General features: G+C 44.3%; 1 protein-coding gene across 1 annotated transcript in view; it reads left to right on the top strand.

Moving 5' to 3' along the window:
• The first annotated feature begins 383 nt into the window (after positions 1-383).
• Positions 384-13,240, top strand: part of plcl5 (phospholipase C like 5) — a 59,093-nt gene continuing 46,236 nt past the window's right edge. Inside the window, exon 1 of the mRNA XM_060039106.1 lies at positions 384-1,377. Within this exon, the coding sequence (XP_059895089.1) occupies positions 1,066-1,377 (312 nt within the window). The 5' untranslated portion in view covers positions 384-1,065. The remainder of the gene's footprint in view (positions 1,378-13,240) is intronic.

Consider the following 13,240-nt stretch of genomic DNA (forward strand, 5'->3'; position numbering starts at 1 on the left):
ATACAGGCTTGGATGAAGATGTTTGGAGATTGATTCAGAAATAAATGAATCGATGTAGGCCTAATGATCTTCTGTAAAAAAATAAATAAAAATGAAATGTTCAATTATGCACGGCCAGTATATCCTTTCCATGCCCAATAATGCAACAATTCTGCATTGCAGTATCAAGTCTAACTTTATTAATTGGTTTGTCCTTCAATTGAATCAAGCTCGAGCAGCGTGTGTTTAACTAATCGAAGAGTGAGTTTCCCGGTCTTGGTGCGCGTGAGTGAGTTGTTCAGTGCGCCCGTGACGTGGGTGTGTGGTGGCGACGGCGCGCGCACGCTATTGAATTGTCCCGCGGATGCACGTGGGGAGCGTTCCCATTTGCAAGCGCTGAAAAGTACAGGACGAGGCAACACTCTCTCACACACACACACACACACACACACACACACACACTCGCACACACACACACACACACACACACACACGCGCACACACACACGCGCACACACACACGCGCACACACACACACGCACACACACACACGCACACACACAGGCGCTAGACAGACAACAGAAGAGAGGAGCGTTGAGGAAGAAAATACCGCGAAACATTGGTGACAGGCAGACGAAATTGAAAACTACCCGCTGTAAACAGGGTGGACCTTGACACTCCTAATATTATTGTGAGAACGTTTCGACGACAATGTGGACGCCAGCAGAAAGCTAATCACGGCAGTTTAGATCGGGGGGTGGTGTGTGTGTGTGTGTGTGTGTGTGTGTGTGTGTGTGTGTGTGTGTGTGTGTGTGTGGGGGGGGGGATACCATCTGTTCATTTCTCAGTCGAGCGGTCAGAGAAAGAGTTGATCGACAGCGCACTTCAAATCCTGTTCCCCTCTTTTCATAACCTTCCTGTTTTGACATGCACTCTCCGACGATGTATGGATGGTGACCCTACTCTTGGGAACATTTCAGATGTCCGCAGACTCAAAAAAAAACGGGTTATCTGCTTTGAGACAATGGATTGTGGTTGTGGTGTGAAGGCTTCGCTGCTGCTATTGCTGTAACCGACCGGTGGATCATGGAAGGGGTACGTGCTTCTGATGCGGGTTCGGGACATTTTATGGACCCTGCCATGGGCGCCCAAGTGGCACAGAGTGCGACCAACATAGCGGGATTTAACAGCGATGACACCCTGTTACCACTCACTGGATCCCGGGCGTATTTGGACGTTTCGCCAGCAGCAGGGCACCCGTTCTACGGAGGATCGGAAGTAGTTTATACCAACGGGCGATACAGAGAGCACTGCAGTCCAAGACTTGGAGGTAGAAGCCGCGATAATTCAGCCGAGCGAAGTCACGGAGCTGCAAACACACCTTGCGGCATCATGAAGGTTCGTTGATTTGTCGAGATGACTATTTGCAATTATCTTCCAAGAAGCCCATGATATAGTTAGTAAGACTTATTTACAGAGAATAATCAAACGCCCCAGAGTCCCTGTCCAATTGGGCTACTATTGAGTGTACACGTGAAGTCCAATGATTGCCCCATTCATAAGTTCGGGAGGAGCATGCTGTCCACAAGCATGCTCCAAGACGAATGCATACCCCGACATCGCCGGCCCGTAGGTTTCGCAGGTGGAACAAGATAACTGTTTCCAAGTCTTAAAGGAAGATAATTATCATTATTGCATTCAGCAGCAGTCAGTCCACTGACCCTCAATAATACATGAGTATCTCTACTGTATGGTGTATTGGGATAAGCCAATGCATTTTGTTTGCAGCTATCTTCTCTTGCAGCTCCCTTCATTACACAATGTAAACAAGTGACAGCAAAGAGTATCCCCCCTTGATATCCGACTGGTGCTTTAGCGTGTCGAAAATATGTAGACTAGACTTATAGATGAATGAAGAGATTAACATATGAAAGATACAACTACAATTTTAACAACGGCACAATGAAGTCGTAGGCCTACTTGTCTATTGTTCTGTATGTGTGGCACAGTGAGAGAATGACATTCTATCATATCTTAGCGTGCCTGCTTAGCAACTGAAGCAAAACCCTGTCTAATTCATTATGTTACCCCATTGCTGAATCCCCTATAGATGTGGTCTCTCTCTCTCTCTCTCTCTCTCTCTCTCTCTCTCTCTCTCTCTCTCTCTCTCTCTCTCTCTCTCTCTCTCTCTCTCTCTCTCTCTCTCTCTCTCTCTCTCTCTCTCTCTCTCTCTCTCTCTCTCTCTCTCTCTCTCTCTATCAACACTCTCTCTCTCTCTCTCTCTCTATCAACACTCTCTCTCTCTCTCTCTCTCTCTCTCTCTCTCTCTCTCTCTCTCTCTCTCTCTCTCTCTCTCTCTCTCTCTCTCTCTCTCTCTCTCTCTCTCTCTCTCTCAGGTAGACAGCACCCACACATAGCCCAACGCCCACACTGCGTTTGACGGTAACCCTCTGAAGGAAATCTCAAGAAAGGCAGCAATTGCTGCCTGTGTGATGAGTTATTGATATTATGATAGCAAAATCTTCTAATGCAGTCCTCTTCTTATCGCACAACACCTCCAGGTAACCTGAGACCTCTGAGCTCCAAACGCCACAGAGGTCTTCGAAGGACTGTTCCTCACATCTCGCCGCCGTGTTTCAGATCTTAGTTTATGTCTTCAAACTGAAGACCTCCCGTTGGTATATCCCATTGTTGCCATGAGACTACACTGCCATCTTAATCGTATTTCCCTATAGCTTCTCTTTTCCCTTCTGCCTTATATAGCCAAGGTCATAGTACAAAGTCGTTCTTCCTAGAAGACATCCACCGATAAATATTGGCACATAGGGTACATTGAAAGGATCTTGAGATGTATATTAAAATAGTTATTTTTAGTTTTTCGAATTTTGGATAACTGGAAAAAAGCAATGTTTGATGTAGGCAGAAATGGGCCGTATAATATGCAGGAAGGATTGTCGACAGCTGTATTTGACAGATTATGGTTTCGGTTACTTGATATTCTTTTGGACATCTGATGCAATGTGAATGCTCATTGTTGCATGATGTTGATTTAACTAACAGCATAATCCACTTTTATTTGAATGAAGATATATTGTATATACATATATATATCTTATCATTGCTGTGTAATTTAGGACCCTGGTTATAACAACCATTTTATAACCATTACTAGTGGTTGGCTAGTTAAGTCAAATAACTTCCTAAAAAAAGTATCATTAATGTAATATTATTGGTTTGAATATTAAGTTATTGTCCCGAGCCACAGTCTGTTCTTTGCTTGAGCTTTGCTAAAATTCTTGGACAAATAATTATCAGTATTGAAAAATCAAGGGATAAATGAAAATACAGTGACAATATCTGTGTCATTGCTTTCTCAAGTGTCGTTGCTTATTCATCAGCTGCGATGGGAATTGTTGCCCCCGCGGAGGCATAGCTCCTCAGAATAAGTCCCCTGTATCTTTCACTAATAAATGCGTAACTGAGAACATCCGGGATTATTTTGTATATCCCCCTAACTCTTCAAACATTAGACTGGTGGATTAGACTCACGCCTTTTGATGTTCTTATTCATGAAGGCATTTCTCTTGTGTTGACTGATCGACTGATTGTAGGTGGCGAGGCATTGAGGCTCTCTGTTTTCACAACATCCTTGGCTCCTGCATAATGCACCACGGGCGGAACTGAGAGTGTCGATGTTTGTACCGTAGTCACGACAATGAAAAGTTTAATATTTGAGTCGTTCCTTGTCATTGTTGCTGTTTGGTTTATATGGACGTCGTAAATGTCACACTCCTCTAAAGGTCTCTGTAATGCCTCAGAATTCTCTGCTGTCAGCATCAAATGTCTGTCATAGACGGTTAGAGATGCAGGGTGTGTATTATACGATATGTGTGCGATGTAATGTGTCTGTGTGTGTCTGATTGCATGTGTGTGATTGTGTGTACGTGTGTGGAATTCTGTGTGCGAGCGAGCGGGTGTGTGCGTGTCTCTAGGCTGTGTCTCCAAGCGTGGGTTGGCAAATAAGCAATCACAAAATCGCATTTGCTTGCGTTACCGTGGCCTCTAGGGGGTTTGTGTGTGTCTGTCCCCCCCACCTACCCTGTGTCATTTCCTGGGCAGGGGGAGTGTGTGTGTGTGTGCATGTGTGTGTGTGTGTGTGTGTGTGTGCGTGCGTGTGTGTGCGTGTGCGTGCGTGTGTGTGTGGTGATGGAGCCTGAGTTGTCTCATTATGTAAGGATGGACTGTGGACAGCTGCAGGGTGGGCTCCAGCCTGGCTGAGGGGCGAGGAGGAGGGCAGACCGACTGTGAGCCAGCACATCACGCTGTACGAAGCTGGCAGGATTGTGTCCCTGGGAATGTGGTGATGACGGCACCAGCGTCACAGAGGACAACAATATGTTTTCCCCTTTTCCTGTGGCTCTGACCTTTACCCCCACCTCTTGATCTACGTTTCCTTGCAGTTTTTCGATCTCCCGACACGCATGCATTTTCAAGGTCGTTGGTGTTCACAGATCTGCTGGGAGCAAGAAAATGCTCTGTTCAATATGTTTTGTTGGGCAACAAGCAACAACATAAATGTGGAGGACTGGTATGAACATTGCGCTTCAAATATGTTGTTTTGCATCATTTACTCAATTACTTATTATCTTATTTATTAATCGACACATGTTATGAAGCCTCCATAAGAGGCAGCCGATTCATTTAATTTAATCGATCCAACTGTGTTCCATGTTTTACCTGAAGAGATTTCTTCCGCCCACTAAAAAGTTCTGTTGGGCTATACTCAACCCAATTTATCATCTACCAGCTACACTAAGAGGAATATACGTTTAGTGAATGTGCTTTGTTCTGGGAGTTCAGAAATCAACCAGTTAATCAGTAATAGGAAGTTTATTTTTCTAGGTACATCGAGATAGTGCTTTGATGTTTTCAGCTACCGGCGTCCACTTAAATAATCAGTTATTTTTCTTGTTATTTTTATTTTTCTTGCTGATTCAAGGGAGTTTTTTTCTTGCCCGTGTGGGGGCATGGGTAAAGGGGGGTGTCACAAATGTTTGGCCTGTTAAGCCCTTTGAGACTGTAATGGTGATTAAGGGCTATACAAATAAAATTGAATTGAATTGAATTGAATTGTTTAAATTAGCATCTGACAAAAAATCTTGAAACAAAATAGTTTTAAAAACCAAGAATAAGTGACTGATAAGAAAGCTGAAGGAAAAACACCTTGCTTCTTGTGTGGATCAGGGCCCTTGTGTAGCTTTGTTGACACGCTCATGATCACGTTGATTGCGGTTGTGCGTTATGCATCCGGCATCATGCTGCGACTCTTACATTTATCGCAGTAAAAGCAGCAGGCAGCAGTAGGCCTTGCCGTTGTAGAAGCCTGGTCGATAATGGGGCCTGTAAGCCATACTGGGTGCTTATTTAAGGAGCGTGGTGGTGGCGGCAATGGTGGTGGTTGCAGGAACGGCAAACATAGTGCAGCACACAGCACAGTAGAGGGGGGGGCGTAGGGATAGCAGCGCTTCATAGCAAAAGCCTTTCAGGCTCTGCCAGGGCTATCAAATAGAAACTGCTTGGGTTTCGTACAGAAAATACACCGGTTGTGCACAGGATGAAAAAAATTTCATTGGACTTAAAAAATGCTGTGGCTTGTCGATTTGAGGTGTTACAATTAGTTGACACTGTTCGGCTGAATTTTGGCAATTTTCTCAAATGGATAATTTCAAAGCATTTTTCTGATGCCCTTTTGAATGAAAAACTCTTTTGACTCATTCAAAGGTTATTCAAGACATTTCTGTAAGCTTTTGTCCTCCACGATACCTTTTGACACCTGCCCTCTAAAAAGGAATATACAACCTCCATTTACCGTTTCAAAGAATTGCATAGGTGCATAATGTTCTTCCATGCAGCTTTTTGAGCCAAACTTCCTCTTGTCCTCTCGTCCTCTCGTCCTCTCCTCCTCACCTCCTCTCCTCCTCACCTCCTCTCCTCCTCTCCTCCTCTCCTCCTCACCTCCTCTCCTCCTCACCACCTCTCGGGCCCAGAGCTGGTTTCCTTCCAGACTCATTACACCGTCCTCAGCTGTTTGGCTTTTCTTTCCCTTTTTTTCTCCCCCTTAAAACCCAATCAGATAAAGCACCTAAAAATCCCTTCCCCTTTATTGATCTTCCCTGATCCCCTACCCTACTTCTACTACTACCCTCAGCCACCAGCCCCACAGTCCCCCACCCCCCTGCCTGCGTGTCCTCCTACTGCTTTCACATTCTTCCCCTAATGTAAGCGGAACCCCTGCTTCCAGGAATCGGATGATCGTCATCCTCCCCTAGTGACAGGGGTTGGACACAAGTGTGCAATCCTAAACACATAAAGGTGATTACAAGGCCCCCCCCAGCTCGTCTCCGCGGGATTGGAACTGACGCACACCTTTGCACCTCACTGCCCTGCCCATTTTATAATTGTATATGCTACGTGCAGCCTGCAGTTCATCAGAGCTTATCTGTGGGTTTTTTTCCACCGCTAAGCTACAATTTAATTTTACGTAATGAACTCACTGTAAATGCAACCATACCTCACCCCTCGATCCACGCATGGGTGCCCTGAGTGCTCGTTGAGGATGTGTGTTGTCGACATTGAGCAATTTGATCAAGCACTTCAAAAACAGCTTTTCAATTTTGGCTAAATGCTAATGCCATACCTTGTATAGCAAAGGTCAACACATTGTACCTCTTTCCCCAAACTCCTACCAAGATCGAGGCTGAGGAGACCTCAGGAAGGACATCAAACATTGGAGCATCAAAGCCCAGTTGGAATGCCAAGGGGTTTGGTCTATGAAAGAAGATCATGCCTGAGTAATGTCTATGCACATCCTGTACACATCCTTGCCTTTTTTGCGCAATACCGCGAGAAAGACTATCAAATACAATTGCATCAGTGTATGCTTCTGTCAGAGGGAGAGAGGACGACCGCATGAACCAATCTTTCTTATATATCAGAAGAACAGGGAGTGGCTGAACTTCCTCTATGTCGCTTAGTTCATGATGGCTCACGCCATAATAACTTGAGCTAAGTGGAAAGAAACCCCAATTAGCCATTTATTAAATTAAGGTCCCAAGATGAAGGAGATTTTTTGATATTGAGGACAAGTGATTCAATTGGCCGCCATGATGTGTTTGGAGCAATGCCTAATCTTTGTGATTCGTGCTGGGCGTAAAAACAGCAGCAGAAGTCAGTGGTGCTGTGGGCAGGGTTGAGGCGAGATAGGATCTGGTAGGAGTCTAAAAGGTATGACATGTCATTCATGCTGCTAGGGGTCAATCAATGAAAACATGACAATCCTCGTGTAGACAGTTCTGCAGGATTTCCGTGACTCCGCAGAGAAGAAAGTTCAGCTTTTGTCTTGTCCTGCTTAGGAGGTGAACTAGTTGAATCCTTCAGTTTGGTTGTTTTCCGAAGGTCAGAGGGTAACGGTGACTTACTAACCGGACACGGGTTGCACAGTCATAACGCCGGTGGCTCCATTTAGTTTGGCACCTGTAAAGCACACTCCTCCTCCACCTCCTCCTCCACCTCCTCCTCCTCAGAATGCCCCAATGTGTAAGCCCATATCGTGGTTAATATAATTATCTATACATATATATATATATATATATATATATATATATATATATATATATATATAAAAAATAATAAAAGCATAAATAGAATTTATGCTATTATTCAAAGGGATTTAGAAGAATCAGAGCATGCAATCAGTTTGTCCAGTTTATTGAACAAACTGCACAGACAATGTGCTGCATCAGCAAGTTACAACGCAGCCCCATTAAGATCGTTGTACAATCCTTTACAAAGTAAGGTCCATGTCTTCCAATGTAAAGCAGTGGCGAATGGGGGGGGGACAGGTCCAACCAGTACTCTGCTGCCCCCCCTGTATTTACCTAGATGAATCTGCTTCCTCCACTGTATTTACCTAGTGTGTGTGTGTGTGTGTGTGTGTGTGTGTGTGTGTGTGTGTGTGTGTGTGTGTGTGTGTGTGTGTGTGTGTGTGTGTGTGTGTGTGTGTGTGTGTGTGTGTAAATACGGGAGGAACCCGTTTACTGGAACCCTATGCAAGAATTACTGGAATGGGATGAATTTGTGATTGAACAGAACATTTAGCAGGCTTATCCTGAAGATAAGCCTAATTGAGGGGTAATTGGGATAGCACTCTGAATCTGGAGCATTATTATACGCTTAGACAAATATGCAAAAGAGTACCTAATAATGAATGATACTGTCTAAAGAAAAGGGAATGTTGTCTAAATGTCATCTGAATTTACTCTATATGTATTCACAATATTCTGGATGTATTTTGAAATGAGTGCATTTATTTACTTTGCATTTATTTACTTGGTTTTATTCTGTGTGTGTTCTGGATGTGTTCTGACTATATTCTAGTAACACTATGTTTTGTTGGGTTGGTAATACACAGTTGTATTTACCGCTCATACATTTGGTTAGCCCATACACGTCCTGTTCATGAGATACACCTCACACACACGCACACACACACTCGCACACATATACTGAAGCACACACAAACACATATACTGACACACACACACACACACACACACGTAAACAGATACTGACACACACACACAAAAACATACACACACACACACACACACACACACACACACACACACACACACACACACACACACACACACACACACACACACACACACACACACACACACACCTTTTAGGGACACGAGGCATGCTGGTTGTCGTTTACAATTATCATAGATTTACAAAGATGTTGCTTAATGTCACACTCGCTCTGTCTGTGTGAAGAGTGTGATACTGTTTGTGTCAATTGACACTTTGCGACCAAGAGTTTTTTTTGTTCTTCACAGAAGAGTGGCATTCATGCCAAAAAATTATCCTAACATGAAAGACGACAACCTAGACTGTTCAGAGTCATGGCGGATATCCGAGTAGAGGTTGAGTGCTGGAAACAAAGTTAATTGATACGAGGGCTGAGTTACCAAAGCAATCACCGATGGACGCCTGCTGTTAGCCGGGCTTTTACTGAGAGCTCCAGCAGTGATTTTGCACGGCTCCCTGTTAGGAGCTTGGAAGGCTATGGTGTCATCCAACTAGTGGCTTTTTTTTGTGCCATCTGGTTTCTGTAGCTTTTCTGCTTTGTTGCTTCTGTGATGCTAGTGGGTGCCAATGCTGGTTTGGTCGCTCTCTCTTTCGCTCTCTCTCTCTCTCTCTCTCTCTCTCTCTCTCTCTCTCTCTCTCTCTCTCTCTCTCTCTCTCTCTCTCTCTCTCTCTCTCTCTCTCTCACTCTCGAGCTTTCGTTCTCGGTATCGCTCTCGCTCTTACATTTTTGTTCTGCGTCAAGATATAAGGATAAAGGGAAAGACTGAAAAACAAGTTTGTATTATGAAGACAAAGTCTGATAAGCCATGACCTGATGTTTGAAATGGCAGAGAGGAATGGAGAAGGGTTTAACTTAATGATATTACTATGCATTTAACTTACACATATATCGATGCTTAATGTTCCCATGTTGCCCAGACCTACTCTTTCTTTCTCTCTTGCTCTGTCTCTCGCTGTGTGTGTGTGTGTGTGTGTGTGTGTGTGTGTGTGTGTGTGTGTGTGTGTGTGTGTGTGTGTGTGTGTGTGTGTGTGTGTGTGTGTGTGTGTGTGTGTGTCTGTGTCTCTGTCTCTGTACTTCTCTGTACCTCCATTCCTTCTAGCTGCTGCTCTCTCGCCAACCTAGCACTTTGCCAAATCCCTCTACACCACAGGTCTCAGCCTATCTATAGACCGCAGTGGGGATGTCTCCATAGAACAACTGATAGACAGGTTCATCTTCGTAAACATGTTGTTTACAAGACAAAGGCCCAAATCAATCTCGGGCACAAATGTTGCTTCATAAAACCTTCAGCCTGCAAATAAATCAGAAAAGAAAGTTAGCAATATAACCTGCAAAGTATTGAAGGTAAAGGGTAAAATACAAACACACACTAACACACGTTTACGCACACACCTACACACGTGCGTGCGCGCGCGAGAGAGCGCTACTCTGAAAATTAAATGGAGACATTACAATTCAACATTAAATCCATCATGGAACATTCTTTGTGACCAAAAATCCACGGATAAATTCATCACACATTAAATAGCAAATTGTTTCCAAACGGACGCCACCCCACCCCGCTGTGCTGGCCCACGCGCTGCCCCAGCCCAGTGGTGCCGCCGCGGCCACCTGCTCCCAGAGAGGAGAGGGCCTGAAGTGGGCGGGGGGGAGGCTGCATGGACGTTTCGAGGATACACCAAGCAGGGTCCACTGCATATGGAGCGGCCTGCTGTCTGCAGCGCTGCATGTCTGTTTACCACCATGACTCCATGGTCGGCACTGGCACTGCTCCGCTTCAACAGGGATATTCACAGATGGTGGCGTTTTCTTTTTTTTTAAATTTATTTTCGTTCTTTTTTTCTTTTTTTTCCTTCTTGCCATGGCGCAGATGGTCCAAGTTGAGAGGGAGGGGAAGAAAAATAAAAAAGGAACGCATCATGGTCTTTAAGCACAGGGGATGGTGGGTGTACCGATGAAGAGGCCGAGCCGTTGTGTCCTCCCCCTCCTCTTTTTTCAGCGTTTCGCACAACAACCCGTCTGGCTCCATATTGCCTTGCAACAGGGGGCCCTTTTCGGACGAGTTGACTCAGCTAACACGGTGTGACTCGGCTTCATGCTTTCATATTCAAAATGTGTCACACATTTTGTGGTCATACGATGTGCCGATGTTTTTTTTCCCGTGCTTCAAACACGGGCCGAGTCGACGTTGGGTTATATCCGGCCGTCTGACTAACCGATCTCGCCTGTGCACAGGAATGCAAGCACCTCGGGCTGTTTGGTCCATCCACGTAGTCATTGGCTCTGACCTCTGAGGGGGGGGCTCTGACCTCTGAGGGGGGGGGGCAGGCAACCTCCTTGTGTCGGTTGCCTTGCCCCCCAGGCCATACCTACCCTTCCCGTGCCTCAGGCGTGATCACAGGCACACTTGTTGTGAATGTTGATGTTCACAGTCACGGGCACGCAGTCTTGCACCAAATGTGCACCGATGCCACTGGACAATAGGGTTTAATGCAAAGAGATTCCCGGGAATACCCATCCAAACAATTTCCTGTTTCACGGGATGATATGTAGGCCTGCAGTTTACTCCACCTAAAACGTATGCCACAGCGTTGTGATTGCGCCGGTGGAACACACTGGAAGCTTATTTTAATTAACAGCATTACACTGAATTAAAGCACCATGTAGGCCACTGGCATTGTTTATATTCAACCGACTGTACTGGCAGTTGTTTGAAATGCCGAGTTAAAAATGAAGAAATGGTCGGTTAACTTTGAGTGATCATTGACAATATTTCTAAACCTGACATTTCTTGGCTATTACAGAAGGCATTGCTGCTGCAGCCGTTGATCACAGAATATGGAATCCGTCTCGGCTTAGTAGGATGGCTTTGAAAGCGCCAAGTTACTTGCCTTAGAGGTATAATGAGTCGTTACTTGCGCTAGGGATCTTTCGGTCCAAAATACTTAGTTTGATGACGCGGTGAAATAGCGTGGGATCGTGTGAGTTGTTGTCTTAACCACCATTTCCGGTGAAAAAAAAAAATCAGACTCAGACAGAGGTCATTTTCACAGACGAGGTTGTGTATATTTCTTTTGGATAGGCATATTTTAATACCTTAATTCACTTTTTGTTTGGCCCCTTTTGTGGAAAATTCAATCATGGGGGAGCCCAAGGCTGTTATCCGTGGTCTGAAGCAATCATACTTAAAATAACTGTATGGCTTTTGCAGTAACGTTATAGCTTTATAGTAGTAGGACATTTTAGCATGCTAGATCGATATGGCAATATCATTGCAATATTATTTCTTGTATTTCCCCGAAAGTTAGGGGATGGAGGGGTAATGAGTGTCGTCCTTAAAAGAAAAACCATTAAACCCACTGTTACCTTGAAGAAAACAACAGATTTCTCTGTGTTTTAACATTGTTGGAACCATTTGGGATACTTTAAATACGCAACCCACAACAAGATACAAGATATTTAATATAGTTCTAGTCATTTTTAAGTTACTTGAATGTGGAAATGTTACATTATTATTATAATGTACCTTTTATACCTTTAACGAATATTTAACAAATAGTATTTATTATATTATACAAGAATGGTAAAATATAACCTACATGAGGTGGCAGAAAGATCACAGGCATTTTATAATCCTTTGTTGGCATTTTGGCATTTTATAATCCTTGCACTAAAGGTCATGGTTCAAGCTGCATGCAAAGTCTACATCTGTCTATGTCTGTATCATTCTAATGTTGAGAAAAAATTGCATCTTTATCCTCAATAATTGTCAATACCACTAATAATACACTAAAGTGGTCAACCTTGTGAACCCGAAGATTTATGCATATTTCTCCTTGTTGCATTTAGTGAGGACTGAAATGGAACACCTTAAATGCTAGCGTATTTTCCCGGGCTTCCTCGGATATTGGCTTCTGTTCCCGTGATAGAAAATGTTCCCAAATCGTTGGGTAAAAAACATGAATCCCTACAAGAGCAAGAGCGAGAGGGAGATAAATTGCGCGTGAGTCTGTCCGCGTATGCGTGGGTCGCAGGTAATGGGATTCTGAATGCATGTGCTTACGCTTTACGTGTGCTGTATATGAGCTGAAGGGCCGAGTGAGAGCCCAAAGCACTGACTCAAGCCCCCAGATATTAGCTGTTGATATTTATGTCCAACCTGCTCGTCTGGATTGAGCCTTGGCTACGGCGCTTCTTGCTCCCCAACCTCACATACACTCTACGACTCCTGATTTAAGTATTTATGTATGCAAGCCATACAACAACCAATTTACAACAACATTACAGAGCCCGGTGCTCCGTCACATTGAGTGCACTTCCAAATGTGACGGAGCACCGGGGTTCTGTAGTGTCATTTGTTGGGGGAAAATATACATGTGTATGTATGTTGTTGAATAAAGTCGTTAATTGCCTTCTCATAAGCATGCTGCGCGAGGGCAGAGAGAGGAAGAGGAAGGGAGAACTCGAAGGCACTGCTCGAAATGTCTAATTACGCCCCAACAATGGGGTCAGCCGCAACAGGGGGATATTTAATAACGTTGTTTTTCATAGGTTTGGGTATTGTCTTCAATTACCGCAGCGCTTTATAATGAGTTGACTCGGGTCATT

Source organism: Gadus macrocephalus, chromosome 2 (genome assembly GCF_031168955.1).
Source record: "Gadus macrocephalus chromosome 2, ASM3116895v1".
In the NCBI taxonomy this organism is placed as follows: domain Eukaryota; kingdom Metazoa; phylum Chordata; class Actinopteri; order Gadiformes; family Gadidae; genus Gadus; species Gadus macrocephalus.